The 26,018-nt window shown below is 36.2% G+C and overlaps 4 protein-coding genes, 1 long non-coding RNA gene and 1 other non-coding gene across 10 annotated transcripts; 3 read left to right on the top strand and 3 right to left on the bottom strand.

The window, feature by feature from the left end:
* Window positions 1-1,149: 1,149 nt before the first annotated feature.
* On the bottom strand, window positions 1,150-8,419 carry LOC132182641 (formin-like protein 3). The gene is made up of 7 exons (XM_059595943.1): window positions 7,926-8,419; window positions 5,570-6,326; window positions 4,983-5,481; window positions 4,696-4,898; window positions 3,197-3,432; window positions 2,096-2,978; window positions 1,150-1,555 (listed from the first exon to the last, which is right to left on the bottom strand). The coding sequence occupies exons 1-6, from the start codon at window positions 8,058-8,060 to the stop codon at window positions 2,112-2,114; spliced, it is 2,697 nt and encodes an 898-aa protein (XP_059451926.1). The 5' UTR covers window positions 8,061-8,419; the 3' UTR covers window positions 1,150-1,555; window positions 2,096-2,111.
* Window positions 8,420-11,098: 2,679 nt separating this feature from the next.
* LOC132181642 (agamous-like MADS-box protein AGL104) lies at window positions 11,099-13,654 on the bottom strand. The gene is made up of 8 exons (XM_059594893.1): window positions 13,430-13,654; window positions 13,281-13,334; window positions 12,920-13,190; window positions 12,709-12,770; window positions 12,460-12,559; window positions 11,943-11,993; window positions 11,690-11,757; window positions 11,099-11,560 (listed from the first exon to the last, which is right to left on the bottom strand). Exons 1-8 carry the CDS (start codon window positions 13,612-13,614, stop codon window positions 11,434-11,436), a joined length of 918 nt encoding a protein of 305 aa, XP_059450876.1. The 5' UTR covers window positions 13,615-13,654; the 3' UTR covers window positions 11,099-11,433.
* A 1,538-nt stretch (window positions 13,655-15,192) lies between these two features.
* TRNAA-AGC (transfer RNA alanine (anticodon AGC)) lies at window positions 15,193-15,265 on the top strand. The gene has a single exon. It is a non-coding gene; the product is annotated as a tRNA-Ala (tRNA).
* Window positions 15,266-15,390: 125 nt separating this feature from the next.
* Window positions 15,391-18,730, top strand: LOC132181422 (putative pentatricopeptide repeat-containing protein At3g11460, mitochondrial). Of its 2 annotated transcripts, none has more exons than XM_059594630.1 (2): window positions 15,391-17,603; window positions 18,471-18,730. In XM_059594630.1, coding segments are annotated over exons 1-2 (2,127 nt in total). In that variant the 5' UTR covers window positions 15,391-15,477; the 3' UTR covers window positions 18,472-18,730. The 2 variants fall into 2 exon arrangements, 1 of the variants encoding a protein (XP_059450613.1); XR_009440246.1 differs by lacking the exon at window positions 15,391-17,603 and adding an exon at window positions 17,964-18,043.
* On the bottom strand, window positions 17,645-21,463 carry LOC132181423 (beta-amylase-like). Its single transcript, XM_059594631.1, has 7 exons — window positions 20,940-21,463; window positions 20,453-20,851; window positions 19,437-19,601; window positions 19,042-19,305; window positions 18,737-18,946; window positions 18,075-18,314; window positions 17,645-17,981 (listed from the first exon to the last, which is right to left on the bottom strand). The coding sequence occupies exons 1-7, from the start codon at window positions 21,012-21,014 to the stop codon at window positions 17,787-17,789; spliced, it is 1,548 nt and encodes a 515-aa protein (XP_059450614.1). The 5' UTR covers window positions 21,015-21,463; the 3' UTR covers window positions 17,645-17,786.
* LOC132181424 (uncharacterized) lies at window positions 19,075-22,058 on the top strand. Of its 4 annotated transcripts, XR_009440248.1 has the most exons (5): window positions 19,075-19,164; window positions 20,070-20,192; window positions 20,430-20,506; window positions 21,494-21,706; window positions 21,806-22,058. It is a non-coding gene; the product is annotated as an uncharacterized LOC132181424 (long non-coding RNA). The 4 variants fall into 4 exon arrangements; XR_009440250.1 differs by having other exon boundaries at window positions 20,070-20,168; window positions 21,494-22,058; XR_009440249.1 differs by having other exon boundaries at window positions 21,547-22,058.
* Window positions 22,059-26,018: the final 3,960 nt, after the last annotated feature.

Below are 26,018 nucleotides of genomic sequence, written 5' to 3'. Positions count from 1 at the left end.
TCTAACTATAAATCAGACTATTGTTGAAAGAAGGTCCTAATTGTCCTTTTGTTGTCCTTTTGTCGGGTGTGGATCTTTTCTTTGGACCATCGTCAGCATGTACCCCAAAAAAATTTGTGCTGTGTACATTTAATTAATTAATAATTTAATATGAGGCAAAAATCAGGTTTAACAGCTTGTTTTTGTTAATCTGATTTGAAAAAGTAGTAGTTAAACTAAATATAGTTAAATATTTTACCTAATTTTGTTGGGATGCTCTTTTTATAGGCACCACCGCTAACATTTGTTAGTAGGAACTTCATTAGATTTTAATCTATATTAAGATCTTAATTTTATAAGGTAAACATCTTAAAATCATAATTATTTTTAGGGTTAATTATCTTTTTAGTATCTAGGTATCTACATTTTCTTTTTTCCCACTTAAGTTTCAACATGAGGCGTGGTCCACAGCCAATTAAGATACCTCTTGAGAACATCACAGATGATACTTTACTTATGAATAAATGCTAGTTTAGTACCCCCGTCATCATTTCATTAGCCAAATTAACAGAATGACCTCCTGTAGCTGGTTTGAGGGTGGTTCGACTACCCTCATGACTTCAAGAGGTAACTCGGCCACCCTTATTTTGCTATTGGAGGGTGGCCGAACCACCCTCAGGCCTCAAGGCCCCCAAACTAGCCGTAAGGGTAGTCGAAATTATCCTATGACAGTCTGTTAGTTTAGCTAACGGATTAGTGACGGAAGTACTAAACTAGTATTTACCCATAAGTCAAGTACCATATGTGATATAAATTAAAACCTGTAGAAAAAATAAAAATGTGAAAACATATATGCTAAAAAGGTAATTAACCCTTATTTTAAATTAAATGTCGTAACATATTCAAATAAAAAAAAAAAAAGTAAGTAATTTGTCAAAGCAGACATTTTTTATTGAAAAAATTAATTTATTAAACTCACATCTATCTTTACAAAAAAAATGTAATTCTCACTCTAAGAGACAAATATCAATTCCTTCTACCCAATTTATAGAAAACTTTGCCCAAATTCCTTTGATGGGCAACTTGTTGTCTAGTCTTGGGATGGTCTGAGGTTAAAGGTGTAGTCTTGTAGACACCATGCAATTAAGTTTCTGAAAGCAGTAACTATAATAATCTGATAGAGCAAGGAGACAACATAATCTGATACAACCCAACTCTGTTCCAAGACACCAGAAGGACAAGACGGGAGCTTTGTGGTGTACATGAGAAGGACATGGACGAACATGGGGGGCACATCACATATCCAACAAGTTGGGTTTAACAACAAGAGAACAAATCATAACAGATAAATGAAGAAGATACAGTTTAGTAGGTACTTCAAGTTTCTGTACAACCAAAATCTTTCTGCCATCACTGAAAATGTACACGACACAGGTCCCTTCTCAGCCATCAAAATTAGAACTTCCATCAGCTGACAAATATCATGTACCGAGATATCAAGAATGAAACTCCAACTTTGCATTCTGTTTGCTGGATGAAGCTGAGATATGGACTTCAGTTCTGCGGGAATTCCAACCTGAATGGGGTGCCAAAGATAAGAAAAGAATTAATAAGAATAATTCACATATATGACTGTTAAGGAAGCTCTTGATCTTCAGCAAAATTTCTAGTTTGGACAAAATGGAGGTTCTGAGAGCTACTTCCAAAAATATTGACATGAGCACTCACATTTGTAGCAAAAGATACTTAAAAAATCTATATATATGGCTACTCATTTTAGCTAAGAATTTGACTAGTTGTTACGGTGCTCAGCAAATTTGTTGTGCAAAGTAACTCAACAATGCATTAAAAAAATACTAATAAAATATTCAATCTCGTGATATTACACCAAACGAGTGACCATTTGAACTAACCCTCGTGGGCTCATAGATCATTAGCTTAGAGTCGCTGATGCAGATATTGATGCAAAATCTTTTAGAAGTTCCTTGTAGCTAATGAGCTACACCCAAGGGCCAAAGCACATGCAAGGAAGCTGCTTTGTTTTAACTCAAAAGAATGGAGTTGGGGGGAAGAGAAGCTGCCAATTCAAAGCTCTTATATATATATATATATATACCTATTTGAAACGAAAGCTAAGGAGATAGACTCTCATCATCTGAACTGGAGTTGTCCTTCCGCCGCTCCATTATTGCTGGAAATAGTCGCTGACGTATGTCTGGAAACTGCTGATGGATTTCTGGAGAAGACGACATTGCTGGAGCTGCTGCTTTCTTTGGAGTCCTGCTCACTGCCTTCATTCCAGCATCCCTAACCTCTTTACATGCCTTATCTAACATTCGCAAGAAATCACGTACAATTGCAAACAAACGCAAGCCTTCGTCCTTTCCTGCCTTCCCATGGAAGTAATCTGCAGTGCTTTTCACCAGAGTCATTATTCTCTTTTCTTCCCCCAATAGCCCTGAAATGTCAGCTTCCACACACTCCACAAAATTGGCTAGTGTACTATGGAATTCACTCTCTTCATCCAGACTCTTCATCTCAGCGTTTAGGAAATCTTTAGTTTTTCTCAACGATTGGTTGAGTTTTGACACTGTAACGGTTAGGCCATCAGCATCTATAAATGCTGCCTTTTTTACATCTTCAAGTTCACTGCTTAAACCTGAAACCACCTGAAGACCAAGAATACGATAATGCTCTGCTGATTCCTCAGTGAGATCCTCAGCAAAATCATCTGTTTTCACGCTGGTGTCACTCTGGCTTGCTCTGGCTGTACGGACAGCTCGTATGCCTTCAGAACGGATGATCTCCTGAACAACAAAGTGCAGTAGTGTGGTCTTGCCATCAGTTCCTTTTACATCTGACAGTTTCAAGAGTGTGTCAAGCTTAAATGCCTGTGCACCACCTCTGTAGGTACCATCATTCATGCGATTTCCAGTTTTGAGAACTGCTTCTAAGAGTTTTAGGAATAGCCTGCTGCTTTTTAGTTTCTTGCAAGCAACCTGCCATTTAAGATAAGGCATGATTATATAACTATAAAATCTGGCTAACATTAGATCTACATTCAAGCTCATAACAATTCTCGATATAAACCGTGAGGATAACCTAGTCCAGAATCCTGCATTATGTATGTCTACTAAAAGAGGACATATTGTATGAGATTCCTTGCAACATAAAATTAGATGTGAGACACAATATATTCACATTTCTATTGTCTCACCTCTAGAGTTGACAAGGACTCTTTAACGTTAGAAACCTCCTCTTGTAGGGAACTCATGAACAGAAGTGACTCTAGTCGTTTAAACGCAAATGGGAAGTCAACCAACACTTTTAGGAACCGATCTGCAGGGCCAAGCCGAGAAAGATCGCCACTGAATAACCTGAGCTTCAGTTCCTCATCTGTTGTTGGTGACATCTTCAACAAAGTGTGAAGGAGCTCCACAGGAAGCTCATTACCTGATTCAATCAATTGATAATAAGCTTTTGATGCCTTTAAACCCAACACAAGCATATCCATAACTAAACAACTTCGTCTAGGTGTATATGAAGTAAGACACTAAATTGCATATAGGCCAGCATAAAAGAATAGCAAGTAAAACATATTATTCATAGTTTCTTTGGTGCATAGGTTTCACACTAGTTCTATTTATGTTGTGGTTGCTCATTATTATTTTCTTGAACATATTTTGCTCACTTGAATCAATCAGTACATAAGAATAGTAATGGGGGATCAATGGTCTGTAGCCGACATACTAGAATTACCCCAAATACATTTTCTTCCTAAAATCGCTTCTTTCATCTGGCAGAACAATAACAATTAAAACTTTGCAGCACAGATCTTTGCACAATACAGAGACATGAACATGCAAAACCTTGGTCCACATCCCAAATCTATCAGTATTATACACTTTTCTATATGCTTAATTTTTCACTCTGCGTGCTACTAACAAGCATAATTAACTAACTACGAAAAACTGTGACGTTAAAAATTAATATATTAACCACTATGGAAAACCAAAGAAAAAATTCACACTCACTCTTACCTAGTAACTTCAATAGAAACTACTTGAGTTCCCAACAGGTTCAGCAGATAATATTTTTTAATAAGTAAAGAAAATTTATTAAAAAGTGCAAAGGGCTCGACCCAAGTATACTGGATGTATACAAGAAAAAACACTAAGCATGATCAAGAACAAAGAAGATAGCACAGAAATATACAACGCTAGAGACATCAATAAATTTTCATCTCAATATTGATACAATAAGTTTATTCAAATCTGAACTGAAGATTCAAGGATTTTTTTTTTCTTTCTATTATTTCAGATCTTGAAGGTTTACTTGTACGTCCTACTTTCATCAAGCACCTGACATCGATTATTTCTTGCTTTTCATAGAACACATTATATTACGAAGCAGCATCAACTATTGCATTAAATACAGAGCAGTTCTCGTCTGTGTCGAAATATGAAGGGAGCTCCTCATCGATACAGTTCGGACTATCCCTTGGGCTGAAGCCACATAAACAGCATGAACAAAAAAAGTCTGAATAATAAAGGTAGATTTGGAACTTAAGAGTGGATATCAATGGACAACTCTCCGAGGATAAAGAGCACACCATCAAATTGAACAGTCCTTTAATTGACAGTTGAAGAAGTTTTTTTTATGCATGTGTTTTCTCACTTCAGGGAGAGAGAGAGAGAGAGAGAGAGAGAGAGAGACCTTCATGAAGAGCATCAAGGACTTCTTCTGTTGTCACATTCAGCGCTCGTAGTAGAATTGATAAATTTTGTGCTTTCTTAGCATCAATAATTTGAATGTACTGGATTGAAGGTTCAAGGGATGCAGAATCTTTCTTGCGCTCAATTTTGTTTTTATCCATGTTGGCATAACCAAATAGAGACTCTATCATCTCCTCATTGAACCTGCAAAATTTGTAAATAATTTGGTGATCAAATTGACAGGTTTGACTTGATGGAATTTGAAGTTAGATAGAGGTGTGTCCTTACTGGAATGATCCCGAACTAATCTCATGCCAGACCATTGACTGATCAGGGTTGGCAAGAACCTTATCCCAGAAGAATGGCTTCAATTTGGCTTTTGGAGCTCCAGATTCACCATCAAGATCACCTCCCTCACTAGAACCATTACTTCTTTCGTGATGTGGTCCAAGTCGTGAAGGTTGGTATTTCCCAGGCACTTTTGGTGGAGCAGGAGGAGGGCGAGCAGATTTAGGAGGTGGGGGGGGCTGAGGAGCAGCAGGAGGAGCAGCAGGAGGAGGTGGCGGACTTGGTGGAGCAGGAGGCAAAGGAGCTGATCTTCCGGGTGGAAGTTTTAGAGGAAATGATACTGGTCCTGCACCTTCTGACAATGGCGACCCACCCAGTAAAGAATCACTGGTTCCATGTTTCATGGACAAATTGGTAAGCAAAGGAGGATTCTTTCCAATATCAGCACATAAGTCTTTGATACTTGAATTTCCTAGACCAACAGACTTTTGTGAAGAACCTGAAAGATTAATTTATAGAGATCATCAGAACATGCACTATAATTGCAGATTGGATGAATCAATTGAAAAGACTTGATATATACATACCAGTGGAGAAATCACTCATGCTTAATTCAAGAAGAGGCTTCTCATCTCTTTTTCCATCTCTTGGGCCAATTTTCTTGTTACTACCCTTAAGACAGCAAAAGAGGAGCAATGCAACAACGACAACAACTCCTGCTGCAGTTGCAGCAATAGCTACAACCCTTTTCTTCTCATCACCAATGCCATTATCATTTTTTGACGAGTTTCGTGGAACAAGTTGGTCAACAGGTGGAAAATGTTTAGGAGGTGGAGGTGGAGCTGGAGGAACTAAGCCAATTAGCTCTGGTGAGGGAGATGGCTCTTCTGGTGGCTCAACAGGGGGCCTTGGATTCGGAGATGGAGAACTCGCAGCTGCTGGATCAGATGGTGCTGGAGCATAAATAGGTGATGCTGATGCTGGGCTTGGAGCTAGAGGTGTTGCAGGTCTTGGTGCTATCTGTTGAAGCGACTGACTAGCCAGATATCTTCTAGGAGAATTTGGCAAACTGAAAAGCAAATCAACACACTTGATGACCCAATTCTTGGAGCAGGCCTCCTCACCAGGAACATTAAGCAGAAGACTTTTTCTTCCTAAGCAATCCAGAACCGTTTGTTTCATATGGGGATGTAGAACTATTATAGGTCTGTCTATGTTTCCTTCTGCCACCAATGCTAATTTTGAATCCCTGACTGCTTCCCGTAGGATATACAAGTCAAAATCTTTGACAGACATTTTCCTGTCTAGCAATTCTTTCCTGCAATGAGTTGATACCTGCTCCACCTGTAGTCAGAATGTTTCATGAAATATCTCTCTAACTCATTCAAGCCTACACACAAACTTTTACCATCTTCTCTGATTTCAGTTTGAGAACTATCAAATTTCCATGCCTTCCTTTAATTGCATTTGCTATTTCTCTGGACAGGTCTATCTCAATTAACTGGAATCCTTACTTGTATAAAATAAAATATTTGCAGAAAAAAGATTATGCAACATTTTCTAAGTGCATGTAAGTTAGCAAGCATGTGCTTTCGAAAACAAATTCAAATCATTTAATCTTCGTAGATACATCAGTTTGCCTGCAAATGGTACAATAAATCTGGTTCCAGATCTGGTATTCAGTATTTTTGGAATGGCAGCTATTCATTCTTGGTGTGTGTCAACAATCAAAGATATTAGTTGAGATTGAACCTATATCATATGCAAGTCGTTTCCTTCTATCTGCTCTAAAAGCCTCAGAACAAGTGAAACAACTAAGAAAGGCCAGATCCTTCAACTTATAGTAGGGCAACCTATTTACATAGCTTGAAAGGCTGAAAGCCCACAACATTTGAAGCCCCAAGTGTGATGTTACTTGGATATTGATTTCTCCCTGTATCATAGAATATCTAAAAAATCACACTTTTGCTCATTCATAGCATGAGGCTTCTAATAAGGTCACACGCCTAGGGAATAGACAAATTGACTATTAGTATCAACCGAGAGTAGAAAACAATCAGAATTGAACCTTGAATGCTCTAGCACCCAGGTAGCAAATCTTCCAAGGCTAAAGAATGCTTATTGCTTTCAGCAGAAAAACAAGGTCAAAATAGGTTGCACAGCTTCATATGAAAGTGCAAAAGAGTATCATTCATATTACATCCTCTTACTCTGTCGCCTGCTCATTTGACTGAATAGTGTGACCTTTCCAAGACTATGACATTGGTAAAGACCTAATTTCAGAAAATTACTTTTCCTTCCTACCAATGCCAAAAGATATGTTTATGACACTATTTCTTAGTCATATAGCTGTAAAGAATTTTGAAAGCTCAAGTACTCAACTTAGGATATTTGTCTGAGACCCTGTTTTTACTTTTTGGCATGGAAAAAAATTAGATTAGAGTTTTCTAAAGTTGTCATGGAACGAAAGGGCAGAATTGCAGAATTGATAAGAACTTCTTTTTTCTTTTGGTGCTAAAGAGAATTTTGATCAACCTTCTCTTGTACTTTTTGCCACCTTTGATCCATTTCAATCCAATAATACCCAAAACTTAACTTTACAACATAGGTAAGGACTAATAAATTCAACTAATAGTCTAAACAAAGTGATCATCCAGAATAAAAAAGCATTCTATGTTAAACTAGTTTGCCAAATTCTCTGCTTGACAGAAACCATAAATCTTAGGAATTTAACTAGCATTATTTCTTTGACAATTTTCAAAAAACCAAGCAGAGCCAAAAGGAAGCCTATTCCAAACAGCTAACATCCCAATACCAAAACTGCAAAATGGGTTCAAATCTAAAAAAGCTATAATTTTTCCTCATAATTAAAAACAAAAAAAAAACAAAACAAAAAAAAAAACAAAAAAAAATGAAGAAAATGTAAATGCATGAGTTTCATACCATGCGCTCGTCTGTCTCCTGGGAACCTCCATTTCTAACTAATGTTTCTGATTTCCACGCGTCTGAACCCCTTATTGACAACCCACAAAGGAAAATCACGAAAACCACCGCATAACCAGCCTTTCTTAATCCCATTGCTTTCCAAATCACTCAATCCACATGTTTTCCTTCTCATTTCATCGAACGTGAAAAGGAAGAAGCATTCAAAACGTTTCCAACAAAACCAAACAAAAGAAAACTATAATCCTTCTCCTTCTCAAAAAGCGTTTTGCTTCCAATAATGGCATTCAACCTTGTGAATACCCCACGACAGATCCTACAACTTTGTGAAGAACCCACAATTGTTTCGAGGTCTCTCGATCTGAAAAACTCAGAATTGGCATTCGAACAACAGCATGAATCAAATCTTTGATGTAATACAATGTTAATGCAATTTGTTTGCACGAACCAATCCAACGAACGTAAAAGAATCAAGAAACCAAATCATGCAAAGCTCCAAAGCCAACCCGAGAAGCTGAAAATGATGTCAAATTCAATTTTCGGGTCGTACCAAAAAGTTTTGAATTTTTTTTAAATACATAAATAAATAAAAATTCCAATGTTTTCCTATGGAAGAATTTCGTGTTGGGATTTTTGCTCATGCGAAAGGTGTCATGTTTTCCAGAGGTGACAAGAGAGAAAGAGAATGACACATAAGAGTTTCAAAGAGACGTGAGGAGAGCAATGTGGGACACCCATTATTTGTTTTTTGCTTCTTTTTTTTTTTTTTTCTTTTTTTTTTTTGGCTTTTTGTCTTTATTTTTATTTTTATTTTTTTGCTAGTGAGATTGTCTTTGTTTTATTGGGAATTGGGGTTTTCACAATATTTTCTTCCCACTTTTTATTTTTCTTTTTTTTTGTAACAATGATTATACAATGTTGATTGGGACGGTAAAATAATTGTTAAAATAATAAGCTGAATATATATGCATGTAATTCAATATCGGTTTTGGCAGAAGTGAGTAATACCATTAGAATTTTTTTTTTTTCTTTTTCTTTTTTCTTGATTGTTTATAATGAGAAGTGTTTGAGAGCCAAATAAATAAACTCAGAAAAATTTTTAAACTGACGTGACAATGGTTTTTAAATTAAAAAAAAAAATACAATTCTCTCTCATTTGTCTGCCACTCACGGTCTGCTATGTTAGTTTGAAAAAATTTTTAGATTCATTTATTTGGTTTCTTAGCACTTCTCGTTTATAATTGGAGTCTTTAGGTAAAGTTGGCATGCATTCTTGAATTCAATAAAAATAAATAAATAGAGTTGGCTTGAAATTTATAAGGTTTCTTTCTTTTTCTTTTCTTTTTTTAAGTAAATCTTTCAGATTTTCATTAAAGAGAGATGTTATTCCTCCCTCTCTCATTCATTTTTTTCTTCAAATTTATTATTAAATCTGTAAGATTTATATGTGGGTCTTATAGTTTTAATGATAAATTTAAATAAAATATGGATAGAGATGGACGTGAAATGAATTAATGGAAGATGAAAAAATGAGAACGTTTGTTTTATGTTTTAAAAAACAGAAAAATATTTTTAAAACCCTTACAAAAAGGAGCAGTAACTTAAGTGTAGGCCTTTTGTATTAGTAAATATTGGGAAAAATTAATGAGGTAGAATTAATTAAGGGTAATGACAGTTTGACAACCCCATATTTTATGCACGTTTTGGTATTTGACAGGTAAGAGAACTATCAATACAATCTATCACACTTTGCCACGTAAGAAAATATGCAGACACCTTGACATTAGGAAGAATCCAGGGGCTTTGGCCTCGTGAGCGAGAATGAATAATTAAGTGTGAGTGATTATTTTTCATGGTCTGAATAGTTTGGTGTGAGTGATTACCTTTCACAGTTGGTTTAAATAAATTTTGTTAGAAAATGTTGCTACCTATGTCTTAGATCTAGTATGCTCAGAGCAGCTCTTTAACTAAATTTGTACAGGGGTTAATGGAAGATTAAAGTCTTTGATAACATTTGATTGTAAGAATTTTTGTTTGTATCTATGACTTTGTAACCTCATAGCATGTGGCAAGGATTTTGCAGAGCTTTATAATTTGTTCTGTAAAAGCTTTTTGTTCTACTATGTAAGAGTTTTATACTCGTGATCTTTAATCTATGAAATCTTCGGATTTTTTTTTTTTTTTTTAAATTTTTTTTAAAAAAAAAATAAGGGTAGAATTAAGGTGCGGAAGTTCAAGTAGCCCTCGAAGTTTTAAAATTTCTCTTAATTTTTTTTTTAAAAAAAATTTATGTTTATTTACCTTCCAAAAATTATTTCTTTTAGTTTTGTCCCCCAAGCCTAAATTTGTAATAGTATTTTAGGAAAGCCACCATAGGAACAGTTTCAGGAGGAAAATTGGTATTTTTTTGGGAAACTTTACTCATCGTCCCTGATCTTTCATTACTTTTGCAATTATACCCTTACAATTTAAAAGTGTCAATTTAAGATTATCATCTTTCATAAGTTTGCAATGTCAACTATTCTGTCCAAATTCAACATTAAATCATAACAGAGGAAGTGAAATCTCCAAAATACTACCGTCCAAATTCAAAGTATTTTTGTAATTTTATAAACATATTAAGAGTATTTTTGGGGATTTCACTCATCAACCATGTGATTTAATGCTGAAGTTCAATGGGAGGGTTGACATTGCAAACTTCTGAAAGATGGTAATCATAAATTGACATTTTTTTAAGTTTAAAGGTATAATTGTAAAAGTGGTGAAAGATCATGGACGGTAACTGAAGTTTTCCCACCCTCTCTATACTCTATATGTATTTTTTTAACATTAGCCCTTACAAACATTTAAATGCATTCGGCCCATAAAATTAAAATTTTTGTTCCATCCCTAGGGTGGATTGCTGCTAAAAGGTCTATCCCATTATAATGTGGAGTTACAACATGAACTTCATTATGATTTATGAGTAAGGCTTTCATTTTGTACGCACGCAACACATGTTGGGGGTGTCACGTCACTAATTAAGAACGTATGACACCCCAACTTGCGTCTTGTGCATATAGGCACATAATACAAACCAAAGCCACAATTTACATATCATTAATTTCAAGAAAATTCATCATTTATGGTAGCTATTAGTATTACTAATGAGGGAAGCCATCAGCACAGCTCATGATATATTTGTCATGACAACTTCCATTGGCCCACACAACATTGATGAGTTGCAATAAGAAAGATACATTAAACACAGCAGAGCCTTACAATTTTCAACACCATCAAATACGCCTCTTTTGTTTTGAGAATTATACAGCAAACCATGTTGCAGAGATTAACAGTCAACATATTTAGATTTCAAACCAGGACTAAAACACAAGAAGTGCAGAACATTTTCCAGTAACAGATATTATGTCTACTGCTATAATGGTAAGATCTTTCCTTTGCAAAATCCTGCTTCACAATGAAAATACTCTTGCTCGAGCCTCTTAGACAATTCACCCTCACTTGAAGTTCAACCTTGGGATGTGCCACCACGTTGAAGGCTCCAGTGGCTTTGTGCTTTCAGGTAGTCAATACTTAGGTGTGGTCCCAATGGTAAAAGTGTCTCTTGCAGGTGATGATCATCCAGCAATGGATTCCTATGAAACATACAGCAAACTTCCATTGAATAAGTGAGGCTCAACACACAGAATATCAGGACCTTTACTCTGATACGCTGCATGCTATAGAACATGTTTGACTAAAATGAATAAATCAAAGCTGAGTACCTCCTTCCATCAGAATCTACAGAGTCTTCAGTCATCAAGTCTGCATCCTTTATATCAAGAGCAGGTATCTATGAATATAATGCATGGTACTGATTAGAATATTGTATGCAAAACAACAATTACTATTTCGAAACATGAAGTGTGGAAGCTTATAACATCTTTGTTTTATTAATCTATATTCACTAGATTGACTTTCCTTTTTTATTTTTTACTTATTTTTTATTTTTTTTTATAATTATTTTCAAGATGTTACCTCAATGCTCTCAGGTTTCTGTGGCTCAGTGTGTTTACCAAGCACCTTTCCCTGTTAAAAGTTAGAAGAAAGATTGTTAATTTCCAAGAGACCTGCTATACAGTATGCTGCGGTTCTTCTTCAATCCTCTCATTTCGAAAGACATATTGGATAAATCGGATTCATGTATCGGATCTACATAAGTCCTACAAATCTAATGGTAATTTTGAAAAATGGAAGATGAGAGAATGACCGCAGCATATAAACAATCATTTCGTAATTTCTAACATAACGTGATACTGTTAAAATATTAATTAAAAGACTAAATTTGCTATTTTCTATGATTTATGATACCATGTTAAATGATTGCTTATCCAAAAACTTAAACTAACAGAAAAAAATTAAGTTTAAGCCCATATGTAAAAATGAGTGTTAAAATATTAATTAAATATTTAAATTTATCATTTCTTATCTAATTAAACTTTTAAAATAAATAATGATTTGACAAATTCACATGACCTGGGAAGGACACACTTACTTTCAGCTGCTCTATACGTTGAATAGCATCAGTAAGGAACTCCTGATGAAGTAGAGCTTCATGAACTGAGGTTATCTTCTCCACATCCGGATTGTAAGACCTTTTTTTTTTTTTTTTCATTTTTGAAGAGAAGAAATCATAAACTGACATATTTAATCAATTATAACAAATTTAACCCCAACATTCACAGATTTTTGTGAATTCTGCAGAGTATAGACTCTTAAAGATAAGGGAAAATGAAATTTTCACCTTATTTTTTCCTGTGTTTCCTCTTGCAGCTGATTAAGTTCATGGAGTTTTTCCTCAAGAGTCTATAAAGCCAAACAGAGATTAAGATCACATGACAAGCAAATTCTTGTAAAGCTAGAACTATATATTATTATTTAAACAATACCTTCAGCCTGAGCTTGTCACGCCATTACAAGCGAGTGAATTAATCATTTCCATGAAGAAAGAAAACAGAACAACATGAATTGTTGTCATCAGAAAGAAAGACATTGACAGATGAAAGTTGGGTGTTCGTGTGTGTACATGTGTCGACAAAAAGAGAGAAAGAGTCAAACTTCTCTATCTTTTCCATGATTTCCCCTTCATACTTCAAATTCTTGAGGCTTCCAGATAGATTCTGCACATACAAATCACAGCACACCCAAGTAAATTTTCCCATGAGAGACAGAGACAGAGAGAGAACAGAGACAGAAAGAAAATTTACCTCGGCATTCTCAATTGGTCTGCACATTCAAAGAAAAGTTAGAGAAAAAAAGGACAAAATAATATCAGCTAAATCAAAAAACGAAATCAGAAATGATATGAAAACACACCCTCCTCGTAATTCATTAGGCCGGTCCAGAAAACGAAGAAAGATATCCTCGATCCTATAGAAATTTCAAAACCCAATAAAAAAGAAGAAGATGTATTTCAGAAAGCAAAACAGCAGATAATGAAAGAGAGATTATCAAATATTATCAACCTTCCATTGCTTGCAAAGCAAGTCAAACGACCAGTAGGAGAAAACATCAAAAGACCAACATCTGTACCACATAGGACTGACAATTCAGTGGCCTTCTTAACAATCCCATCTCTACGCTTAGAATATGTTACTTGACGTGAGCTGGGATTATCAATTTTCTTCATCAGGAGCTTCTTGCGAACCATTGTCAATCACAAGAAGGAAAAGGATCTGCTCTTGAGTACAGTACAGACGAAATAAACTGAGTTCATAGGATAAATAAGAAGGTGACAGTGCATTAAACTTTCAGGGCATGCAGAAGGGACTGCTGTTATGGTGATTTGCCAATTGTCGAAGATTCCTCAGCCATAATGACTGGGATTTTCTTTGGCAGCTGCTGTAAGATTTTCTCATAAACTAGTAGATATTCTTGGAATTTTGCAAACAACCTAATTTTTCTTACATTGAATGCTGACCTTGGCAAGCTTAAATTGGTAGGAAATTGGGTGAGTTTAATTACTTGATTTTAATTGAAACGGAAGGTAAATTATGAAGATAAAGCTCAAAATAAGGACCATTGGTCTTGTAACCAACCATGTTAAATGGCTGTTAAGAAAAAAAAAAACCATGTTAAATGGTCAAATATTTCAAAAGCTTAAACTATTAAAAATAATAAATTTAAGGGTTCCAGTACTTGTGGTAAGCCAATAAGCCCGCTTACTATTCTGGGAGTAGTTTGGCCACCCATCGTATTTTTTTTTTTAGTTTTTAGTTTTTTTTTTTTTGGATTTTTTTTAAAATAAAATATGACGTGACACCCAAAAATTCAAGTACCACGTTACGTGGTGCCCACGTGTAAGGGTGACATGGCGTTTCATTAAAAAACTTAACAGAATCTTGACAAAGGTACCAAGTGGGTTTATTGGCTTACCACAAGTACTATTTGCGATATTTTTGAAAACCCAGAAAGCTATTTGATTTTGGTGCAAACCACACGTACTGGAATAATATTTAACCCTAAATTTAATTAATATTTACTAGTGTAGAGCATATAGGACTTAATTAAAGCTAGTAAGTACTCCAGTTGGAGGTGAACATTTAACTAGTTTGTGGGGGAACTTTACTCATCTAGGAGTTTTAGAATATTCTATTGTGCCCAAAAGATATCTGAACAGGATCCTCTCTAGTTCAAATGAAGTAAATAACATCCAGTTAGTTATAGTAGAGGGGTATTTTTGTCTCCTCACTTTTTTAGGGACAAAAATACTCATCTACCATAACTAACTGGATATTCTCCAGTTCAAATGAAATGGAGATGATCCTAATTCAAAGATATCTAACTTTATTAATTAACATTTCAATTCATGGACTTACATAAGACACGTTTAAATTTAAGAATTTTTCTCTAATATCATGTTAAATTACCATTTATTTCAAAAGTCATTTAAATAACATTTTAACAATCTCTCTTGAAGAGAGAAAAAGAAGAGGATCTAATTACCCAACCATGTTTGCCACATTCAGTGAAGAAAACAAAAGTAAATTAAAGTGTCACTCTTGTTGGCATTTACACACATTATCATGGTCTCATAGACCAAAGTATTACAACAAGGTGAGCAATTTGAACTTGGCGGTGCAATCTTGTCTCTAATAGAGCTTCAAAACTCAAACCCCCATAAAAATAACGACATACCACTGTACATTTCAAATTTTTTTTTTTTTTTTTAAAACAAAGCAGAAATTTAAAAGAATCAAATTATATGCTAACATGCTAACAACATCAAGGGGATGTAGCTCAGATGGTAGAGCGCTCGCTTAGCATGCGAGAGGTACGGGGATCGATACCCCGCATCTCCATTTCTTTTTGTTTCCCTTTTCCAAAACTCTTCACAAAACGTCGTCGTGTAACGGCATTCGCTGTACGTAAATTCACTGGAGAGAACCTTGTCCCCCCCGATTCCGATATATTTTCCAACTGAAATACCTGCCACATCTTCCCACATTACAAGACCCTTTCAGATTCTCATTTGACCCGATCAACCGCTTCTCAGCCTTCTCTCCTCTACTTCATGAATGGCACTTTCACTCACAAACTCCTCAAGCAATCTCTTCACACCACCACCACTCACTTCCCGTTCCCACAAAATGGTTTCACTCTCACCTCCCAACAATGTGGAACCATGTTACAGTCATTCACCAACACCAAATCCTTCTCGAAAGGCCAGCAACTCCACGCCCAAATGACCACTTGTGGCGCTCTCCGAGAGAACACTTACCTGAACACCAAGCTCGCTGCATTTTACGCGAGTTGTGGCCGTATGGCCGAGGCCCAGTTGATTTTTGATGAGATTGAGTTGAAAAATTCGTTCTTGTGGAATTTCATGATCAGGGGCTATGCTTGTAGTGGGTGTTCTTGGAAGTCCATTGCATTGTACCGCGAAATGTTTGGTTTTGGGTGGAAAACGGACAAGTTCACGTACCCGTTTGTTCTTAAGGCCTGTGGTGACTTGTTGCTTGTGGAAATTGGGAGGAAGGTTCATGGTGAGGTAGTGGTAAGTGGGTTGGAGTCAGATATTTATGTGGGTAATTCTCTGCTTGCGATGTACTCGAAGTTCGGGGATATGGGGATGGCGAGGATGCTGTTTGATAGAATGCTTGAGAGAGATTTGACTTCTTGGAACACAATGATATCGAGCTATGTGAAAAATGAGAACCCAAAAGAGGCTTTAGCGATTTTTTATATGATGGGAAAAGCTGGATTGAGTGTGGATGGCACTACTTTGCTTGGTCTCCTCTCTGCTTGTGCTGGTCTGATGGCCTTGAAGCCAGGGAAAGCCTTACATTGTTATGTTGTTCGAAATAGAGCTGAATTTTCTAATAAATTTTTGAGAAATGCTCTTATTGGAATGTATTCTAGTTGTAACTCTATAGCTTATGCATGGCGACTGTTTGATGAGGGGAAGTTGAAAGATACAGTTTCATGGAATTCTATGATTTCGGGTTATGAACAGAGCGGAGATGCTTTTGAGAGCTTAAGGCTTTTCTGTAAAATGTTTACAGAAGGGGCTGGTCCTGATGAAGTGACTATTGTAACTGTTCTTGGAGCTTGTGGTTCGATCACTGCCTTACAATTTGGCACCTCTATACATTCATGTCTAGTTAAGAAAGGATTTTGTGCCAATACTATAGTGGGAACTTCCCTCATAGACATGTATTCTAAATGTGGAACCTTGACTTGTTCACGTCGTGTATTTGATGAGATGCCCGAAAAGAATCTGGTTTCTTGGAGTGCTATGGTTGCAGGATATGGGGTTCATGGGAAGGGAAAAGAGGCTATCGCCATTTTTCATGCTATGATAGCAAAAAATATTCTTCCCGATGAGGGTGTTCTTACTACGATTTTGTCAGCATGTAGTCATGCAGGATTAATCAATGAGGGCAGACAAATATTCCATAGAATGACCACAGAGTATAATGTCAAGCCTACGTCTGCTCACTATTCATGTTTAGTGGATCTTCTTGGTAGAGCAGGGCGCTTAGATGAAGCATACGACCTTATCAAAAGTATGAAAGCTATTCCTACTAGTGATATATGGGCTGCACTACTTTCTGCTTGCAGGCTGCACCAAAATGTCAATCTAGCAGAAATTCTGGAACAGAAAGTTTTTGAAATGAACCTTAAAGGAGTGGGTTCCTACATTTGCCTTTCCAATATTTATGCTGCAGAAAAACGGTGGGATGATGTGGAAAGGGTAAGAGCCATGGTGAGAAGGAAGGGGCTGAAAAAACCACCAGGCTGCAGTTTTGTCGAGGTAGACAAGATGGTTCATCGGTTCCTAGTTGGAGATAGGTCACATCAGCAGACAGAGTATATATATTCCAAGTTAGAGGACATAAATCAGCGACTGAAGGAGGCTGGATACAAGCCTGATACAAGTTCTGTGTTTTATGATGTTGGCGAAGAAGTGAAGGAGAAGATGCTTTGGGATCACAGTGAAAGACTAGCCATTGCTTTTGCTCTTATTAATACAAGTCCAGGGACCACAATCAGGATCACTAAGAATCTTCGTGTATGTGGAGATTGCCACACCGTGACAAAACTAATATCTAAGCTCATGTGTCGAGAGATTATCATGCGAGATATCCATAGGTTTCACCACTTTAAAGATGGTTTCTGTTCTTGCAGTGATTATTGGTGAGTCATACTTAACCACAATATAATTGAACATTTGCACAAATGGGAATTCAGTTCTGTTATTTGAAAATCAGATACCCAAAGTTGTTTCAACATTGCCACAGTAAGGCTTTTTATTGGTCAGTGATCCAACTTTTTTATTGATTCTTTAAGTGCCGCTTCTTTTCCCATCTGGCTGTGTTCTCACTTAAATATGGAAAAGATCTTGTCTATCAAATTAGCAATTGCACCACCCACGCTCATATCTGTTTCTTTGTCCCATGGGAATGGCTCCATTGGTTCAGTTGCTTCTAGCAGATCTTCAATCGAAATCTTTGGTTTTGATCGCTCCAGTGGACCTATATGGTGACTGTACTTTTCTGGATCTGGACAGTAATCCTACACGAGAGAGAGAAAGGGCATTCGATTGTTACAAGTTAAAGCAGCATGCTATTTTTAAAGTACATAACTACCAATATCATAATTGCTTACCTGATCAGCATGCATCTTCTTCACAAATGTCTTGAATATATTGAAATTTGTTTTCTGCAATAGATCATCTGATAAACGGAGGTATGTCACCCCATACATCCTTAGATTTGGTTGGCCCTCTTTGCTGACACCGTTAGGTCTAGCATTTAGAAGGATTTGATTGTAACCATCACGGTCATATCTTGAAAGAGCATTCTCTCCTGCAACTTCAATGTTCTCTCTCCAACCTCCACTCAATACCTGTAAATGCATGTGCAACACATCAACCAACTGGATTTTTATTTGCTATTGTCACACACATTATTTGTTAACAAGTGCATCATTAATTGAGTAAAGTTCTGTAAATTTTTTTAATAAAAATATGTTTTTTATTTCTAAAATATACTTTAATTGCAGACTAGAAACTTGATGATCAGAAGCATGCTTGAGAGGTTCTGGGTAAGACATGGGCTCTCTCCCTTCTCTTCTCTTTTAGGAATTTCATGTTTCCCATATTTAACATTCGAGAAAACAAAAATGTATCAATTTTGTGGATGTTATCAAAAAAATACATGTTTAACATGAAAAACTAGTGTAAACTCACAACAAGAAACAGTATATCTCAATCAGAAATTGAAACATGGAAAGAGGTCTTAAAATGGACTGAATTTGTAAGTTTTTACCTGCTGAACAAGTTCCTGAGGTCCACTTTTGGCGTCACCGCTTTGTTCAGAGTCCCTCATCTCAAGACAAGTGAAATTCAACATGGCATGATGCCTAGACAGCATCCTTGCTATAGGTCGGTAGCCATCTCTGTCTTTCAAGTTGTAGTATCCTGCAGTAAGCTCTGCTGCATGATTATCAGCTTTATACCACCAGTGGATTCCGGAAACCTGTTTTCACAATGAAGTGAGAACCATTTCATTGATAGAAAATGGCCGAAGGTATTGCTGGTAATTTGAGATAAGTATAAGGTTATTAGATATACTTTGGCTGCTAACTTGACTTTGCAGCCCAGGAAAGCTCTATTTGCTTCATCCAGGATCTGGTCACCATGGCTCAGTAACGTGTTTGAGTACCAAGTCAAGAAGAACTTCCCTTTCTCAGTGAGGTATGTACTATTTGATCCAAAGAACTCTGTTGATTCAGGTGTGTCATTGTATGTCCCTGCATTATCTGGCAATTCCCACTCTGGATGGCCTGCACTTGTTGCAGCCTCTTTGAACTCTGCCTTGAGATATTTGTCGTAGCACTGTGGCATTCAATAAGTAGTGGGTGGCCTAAGTTCTAAAAATCTCAAACAGGGGGAAAAAAAAAAGGGGAAATAAAACCTATTCCTTGGAGAATTTTCCAATGGACTGCCAGGTAAAAAAAAAGTCTCACCTGAAATTCTCCGATGCCTGGAAAAACCCATCCTTGATTTTGTGGATAAGAGGGATACCTTAGTTCCCCTGCAGGTCCAAGCCCCACTTCAATGTCTATTATGAGTCCATCTACTAAAAAATCTGACATGTTCTCTCTGAAGCTCTTCATGTAGTCTCTGTATATCTGTATAAATCAATAATCATTTTTTAACAGGAGTAACAGATGAGCATGTATTAGTTCCATTTCAAACCCAACATATAACCAGTCCAAATCAAGGTCAACAAGAGAAGATTTGGTTGGCAGTTGCTTTGGGTTATGATGGGTTCATGTAGCTACTGTAAATAGTTTCTCAATTTTATGCAATTAATTATCATGTTAAAGTGAAAGCAAAAATCTAAAAGATAATAAATAAAGAGTGTTTTAGATCAATCGTATTTATTGGCCACTACGGAATATACTAGAATGCAAATTCAATAATTGGCTGAAGAAAATTGTAATGAATATTGCATTAGAATGTTCCTACATGGTAACCTACACAGAACTTTATGTTGTATTAATGAACATATATCGAGTATTACTACAAAACCTGGCAGCGAACTCATTTGACATGACAGGCCATACTCCTCATCTTATTTAAATTACTGTTACCAGAAACTGGATTTGGCTAATCTTGGCTGCATTACTTGAAGTCGGGCAACCATTCATGTGCGTTGATAGCTTATCTTTGGACAATCATCATTTATCAGAAAGGTCAGTAATAAGGGTTTTAAAATGGTAAGAAGGGTTTTTTTTTTTTTTTTTTTTTTTCTTGTATGTTACCGGTTTGATATGAACCAAACCAGTGGCGACCAGTTCAGTCTGTCTTAATATCTTAGTTTCAACACCCATAGGAAACAATATTACTAACACCCTGTTTAATCTCAGAAAATATATTCAGACTGTGGATTCTGTTTTCAATAAACCATGTGATAATAATTCTGTGAATATTAACAGTATGAACCCTAATTACAGGATGAAGTTCCTATGGGCTTTACCTCAACAGCAGTTCGTCCATAAAAGAGAGGCTGGTTATCCACACCAAGACTGAGGTACTCCTTGTTCCTGTTACCTGTGCGATTGGTGTAAAAGATATCAGGGTCTGATTCTCCAATGTCAAGTACCCACTGGGGAAGTGGGATGTTAACAATATCTCCTACATTCCCTCCACATTGGTGGAATGACATTATAGCTTGTAACTTCAATCCACATTCTTCAACTAGCTGAAACAAGCTCCTATAAGCAGTCCAATCATACTGATTAGGCCCCTGGGATTCTACGATCCCCCACCAGACATCTACCATTACCCCATCCACACCAGCTGCTCGTAGCTCCTTGAGCTGCTTCTCAAGCCCTGCTTTGTCCTCTAGGGCATTATCAACTGTAACAACTCCCAACTGGCATGCAAAGAAAGAGTTAAAGAATTTAACAAATATATTAGTACATAGATCAAAGGCTAGTGGAGAGGATTTGATTGAGACTTACTGGTAGCATTACATGGATTGGGACATAGTTTGCTAGCATCTTTTCATTGTCAGTGAGAGGTGTCTGAGCCTGCATCTTTGAGTAAGAGAGAAGTCTTAGAAAGTCTACAAGAGGATGGAAGTGAAGATGCTACAACTTACTAGAGTTTGCTAGCATTCTTTTATAGGAAAAAAGTATAGCATTATCTACGTGTACCTTATCTTTGCATGAAAAAGAGTGCATATAATTACTGGCAGTCTTTTGGGGCCAGTATGTAAACTAAAAACCAAGTGGTTATCTATTTCATGGGATCTACTTTCTGGACCACTCTGAAAATTAAGGGCATGGATGCCCTGATCAATCACTTTTACAAAAGAGGGTGCTAGATGCCAGAGATTGGTGGCAGAATGGGTCATTTTGTCTCTTTGAGCTGTATTACTTTTCTTGCCATCATAGTTTTCAAAATGACAAGGATAACCCGGGACGTGACAAAAATTACTTTTGAATTTGCATGGCTAAATAAATTCACTTCACACGTTCGCTGAGTTCTACTGACCACAGCTTATGATATTTAGATAGCAGCAATTGACGTTCAAGACTTAACTTACCTCTTGTTCTGCAATGGAAGCCTCAGACGCTAGAGCTTGGGGATTCCTCACCATACCAGCAGCACTGAATGCGAGAGCATGCCTGAGTCCTGGCCTCTTTGCCGGCGCCGGCCCTGCTCCTAGTGCACCACCTTTAACTCGATTAGCCGCCGAGGGCATTTCCCAGTGAAAATGCCTATGGTGAAGCCAAAATCTGTTTCCCATTTCTCCTTGTGTTGAATGTATAATGCTTGTCATGCTGACTATATATAGCTTTTTTCCTTTTCTTGCTATTGTTAGTGTTCAACTGCTATTATGCTGAAATATAATCGAGCTGAAGAGGAAATTGAAGAGTGAAAGAACTAGTCGGGTGGAATTTACAGAGGACCTTTCTTCTTGCAAGAGAACTCTCTGGTTTGTTGGTTCTTATGTTTAATGGTTAGAGCATTTCTTGTGGACTCTATGGACCCTGCGAAAGTGGTGTATTCTTGTGGAGCTTCAATGGAGTCCTCGCGTTTGCATGCAACTGACCTTTTAAAGCACAATAGTAATTTTTTTTCTGGTCATGTTTCTTTTGCTTCTTTAATTTCTTATCTCAAATCATTGTCTTCTTTTTGTTCTTTTCCAGAAGTAACATGAAATGAAGGTAGTGCAGTAAAATCATTTACTGGGTTTAATAAAAAAAAAAAAAAAAAATGCATTGAAAGAACTCCTATTTGAAAAACGAAGAAAATAATACCAAAAGAAAAAGAAAAAAGCTACTTCTAAATTCAATATAAAACTTGATCGATCTCAACCATTCATATTTGGTCAACAATTGAGTTTGCGTCTCACCAGTCAACAGAAGTCATCAACTATTTTTTTATTGAAATGGTGCAGGATCTGAGACAACTGTTACATGTATAGACCCCTTTTTTTAAAAAAATAAAATAAAATAAAAAAATAAAAAAATAAAAAATAAATTTAAGAAAAATGCTACACACGCTTCTATTTCGACACTTTCAATTACTTACTCTCTAAAATTACTATTGAATTTTAAAATCCAATCATAATTCATCCAAAATCTTTACCATTACATCCAATACTTTTAAATACACACTCACAAGGACACAAACTCTAACGTGGTAATAAAAATTATCATTACATTTTCGGAAACTGAACACACACTCTGATGTGGACGTGGTAGTAATTCCCAATATTTAATTTTATTTTTTTTATAAATAAAATAAAGATATTATGAGAATTTTAACAAGATTTAACAGGAAATTTAACAGATTTGGACATTACAAAAAATTGAAAAATTTGATACCCTAATTGAGAGTTTTTTAACTTGGGGGGCAGTTTCAAAACTCGTGGAAAGTTCAGAAAAATTTTATAAAGTTTTCCAAATAATTTTATGGGTTAAATGCCCTTTTGGTACTTGAGTTTTAACAACTTTACTTTGGTACTTAAGCCAAACCTTGGCCTTAGGGCCAAATCCCTGCTTTAGCTACTTAGCATAAAAATTTGAGTAATGATATGCACTACATGATGGATAGTAGCACATTAACCCAATAAATATAAAAAATGTAGTATATAACATTTCTCTCAAAGAATTTAGAGAGCAAAATTGTAATTGTGTTGGAAGAAATTCCCTCAACATTAGGGGAAATGTGGGAGGATATTAATTATCCGCATCCTCTATTTACAAATATCCACTATCCGGATAGTGGTTTTATGATATGAAGATGCGATTAGTACCCGGTATATATATAAAATAAATTCACCAAAACGACATTTTGGCGTTTTAATACCAAAATGACGTCATTTTGAATTCGGTAAAGGGTTATTTATGTTTACTTGTTTTTATCTCCAGAAACAAATTGTTGAAGTGTTTGTTTTGTTGCTAGTCTTTTGATTATTTACTAAAAAAAATTAAAATATTTTTTATATTTACTAGAATAAAGAATTACAATTTCAAAGTAAAAAATGCCCATTATCTTATATGCGGATAACAAATAACAACCATATTTACTAATTATAATAACTGCACAAATACTGATAATAATGTAAATACCTAAAAGCAATAACCACATTATAGAAAATACAGATATAAATATTGTTAATAATGGTATCTGTATCCGCATTTACACCTATACTCAACACCGTTCGAAATAAGACTTTGTTCGGCTTGAACATCCTAAAAAAAATTATGTAAAAGAAAAATTGAAATGTATTTTCCTAAAATAAAAGGGTGTATATTACTGTAAATAAGGAGAATATGAAGGGTCGTTCGTAAGGAGTGACCCCCGCAGCAGGCAGCAGCAGTCAGACCTGCCATTCCAGCTCCATCCCGAGGAGTGACGTGGCAGACATGTTTGTCTCCGCTCGACTCTCAATGTATTCCCCTTTAACGGCTCCTTTTAATCCCCTCATTTATCTCTTCGTTAATTGCATTTTTACAGCTTGAAATCTTCCTTGACTCCCTCATTTCTCTTATGTACCAACTATGCCCTTGCCTTTTGTTTTACTATTTACACTCTTGACCTCAAATATACTCTACAATAATTTTTTTTATAGTTCCTTATAACATTAAAATATTATTTATTTTACTTTAGTTTTATTTTTTATATTCATTTATTTTATATAGGAAAGTGTGAGAGGAGAAAAAATGTCATTTTATGATTATAATAAACCATGTGTATTGCTATAGTTGAATCCGTTCAACTATAGCAAATTAGCAATCCTAATATATAGAGAAGATATAAAGAAGTTGCTGTAAGTGAATTTTTGTAATTTTTTTTTAGATTTTTCTTATGCGTAAGGAAGAGAAACAGCTTTAGAATAGTTGCTGAGAATGCTCCCCACATTCATCATATACTTGAAAAGCCAAGTGTAAAATTGTATTAAACAAAAAAATTAAATTAATAAGATCAAATCCTTCACAAATTGTACATGGAGTTTTGTTAGATGGCGATGCGTTATAAATGTTATATGCCTTTTAGATAATACAAATATTTGTTCTTTATCTATCATTTTGGTGACACAAAATTCTCTTTTCTATTCAGAAAAATGTTGAAGTACTACGGGCAACTAAGCTTTGATAATGCTCTCTTGATGATGCTTCTTACTTTTTAGTAGAGAAAAGTTTGAAGTGTTTTATGAGTATTTTTTGTTTGAAATTATTTCCTATTGCTTTTACTTGTCATTTAACATGATTGAATTTTTAAAAAATGAATGTTTAGGTTTTTCAAAAATTAATGTTTGTATTCTTAGATTGGTAGAATGTCAATAAATAATTGTTAAGAATATTTTAAAAAAATGTGAAAGCGAACACTTGACACTTATTAAACTAGATTGAAAAAAATTTCTTTCAAACTGATTTGGAAAAAATGTATATCCTTATCAAATGGCCCGATCTTTTACTACATATCTCTTATAAAATTAGAAGAGAGTATCGCATAAACTATCACCCAACTTTTATTAAAAGGTGCAAAGCCCTAACAGTACTCTTCTTTTGAATATCCTAGAGAGCAAACAACATGCACTATGATGACTTCTCTAGTAGTCCCCACAACGTGGGTTTAAACCAATCAATTCAGGACTGAATTAAGAAATAAGATCAAACAAATTTAGGGCAATTAAGAAGAAGGGCAAGGGTTTTTTTATATAGTTCAAGGCTGCAATGAAAGGTCGTTGAAGAAAGGAAGAGCTAAAATAAAGAAAGAAAACCAGGCAAAAACCAGACCCATGTTTGGCTTTCTTATTGGTCTCTTTAATTGGCTTTCACGTGCCCACATTTAACTCTTTCCCAAATCCTTAAAACCAACCAACCATAGCATTGCCAACCAACCCCCCAATGCACTGACTCTACACTCCCACCCTCACTCTCACTCTCTCTCTCTCTCCTTCGTCTTCTACATCCCCACAACGCCATGAAAAAAAGACGAAAGAGAATCCAACCTGTCTCAATACCCATCTCAGCTTAGCTAAAAAGCATCAACAGAAAAAGACCCATCTCAGATTCAGAGTTTTCCAAGCTCAAATCTTTGGGAAATAAGAAAAAAGAAAGAAGAAATGTGTTATGTGGGTAAAGCTACAAAGATCTTCATCTTCATTGTCACGGTTTTGGTCGTTCTTGGCCTTGTTATGGGATTCGGGCTTCTCCGCCACACCCTCCAGAAGACCCACAAATGCTCCGGCGATTCTTGTCGTTCTTCTTCATCTTCTCCTCCGGTGCCCTTCCCCAACCCAGGCTTTTCCCCACCAAACCCAAATCCAAGCCCTGATCCTATCATCTCCAACCAGCCCAGTCCACCCAACCCTAATCCAAGCCCAAGCCCACCTCCACCTCCACCTCCACCTAACCCAAACCCAAACCCAAACCCAAGCCCACCTCCACCTGACTCTAACCCACCTCCGCCGCCCCCTCCGCCTGCGGCAACAACGGCTCCACCAACTAATCAGCCGAGTCCGGTGACGACGACACCTGGCCCTTTGCATGGTTAGCCGCATTTTTCATTTTGCAAGGGTT

This window comes from Corylus avellana, chromosome ca5 (genome assembly GCF_901000735.1).
Source record: "Corylus avellana chromosome ca5, CavTom2PMs-1.0".
Classification (NCBI taxonomy): Eukaryota; Viridiplantae; Streptophyta; class Magnoliopsida; order Fagales; family Betulaceae; genus Corylus; species Corylus avellana.
The sequence above is the reverse complement of the archived record's forward strand: the minus strand, read 5'-3'. Positions and strand labels throughout refer to the sequence as shown.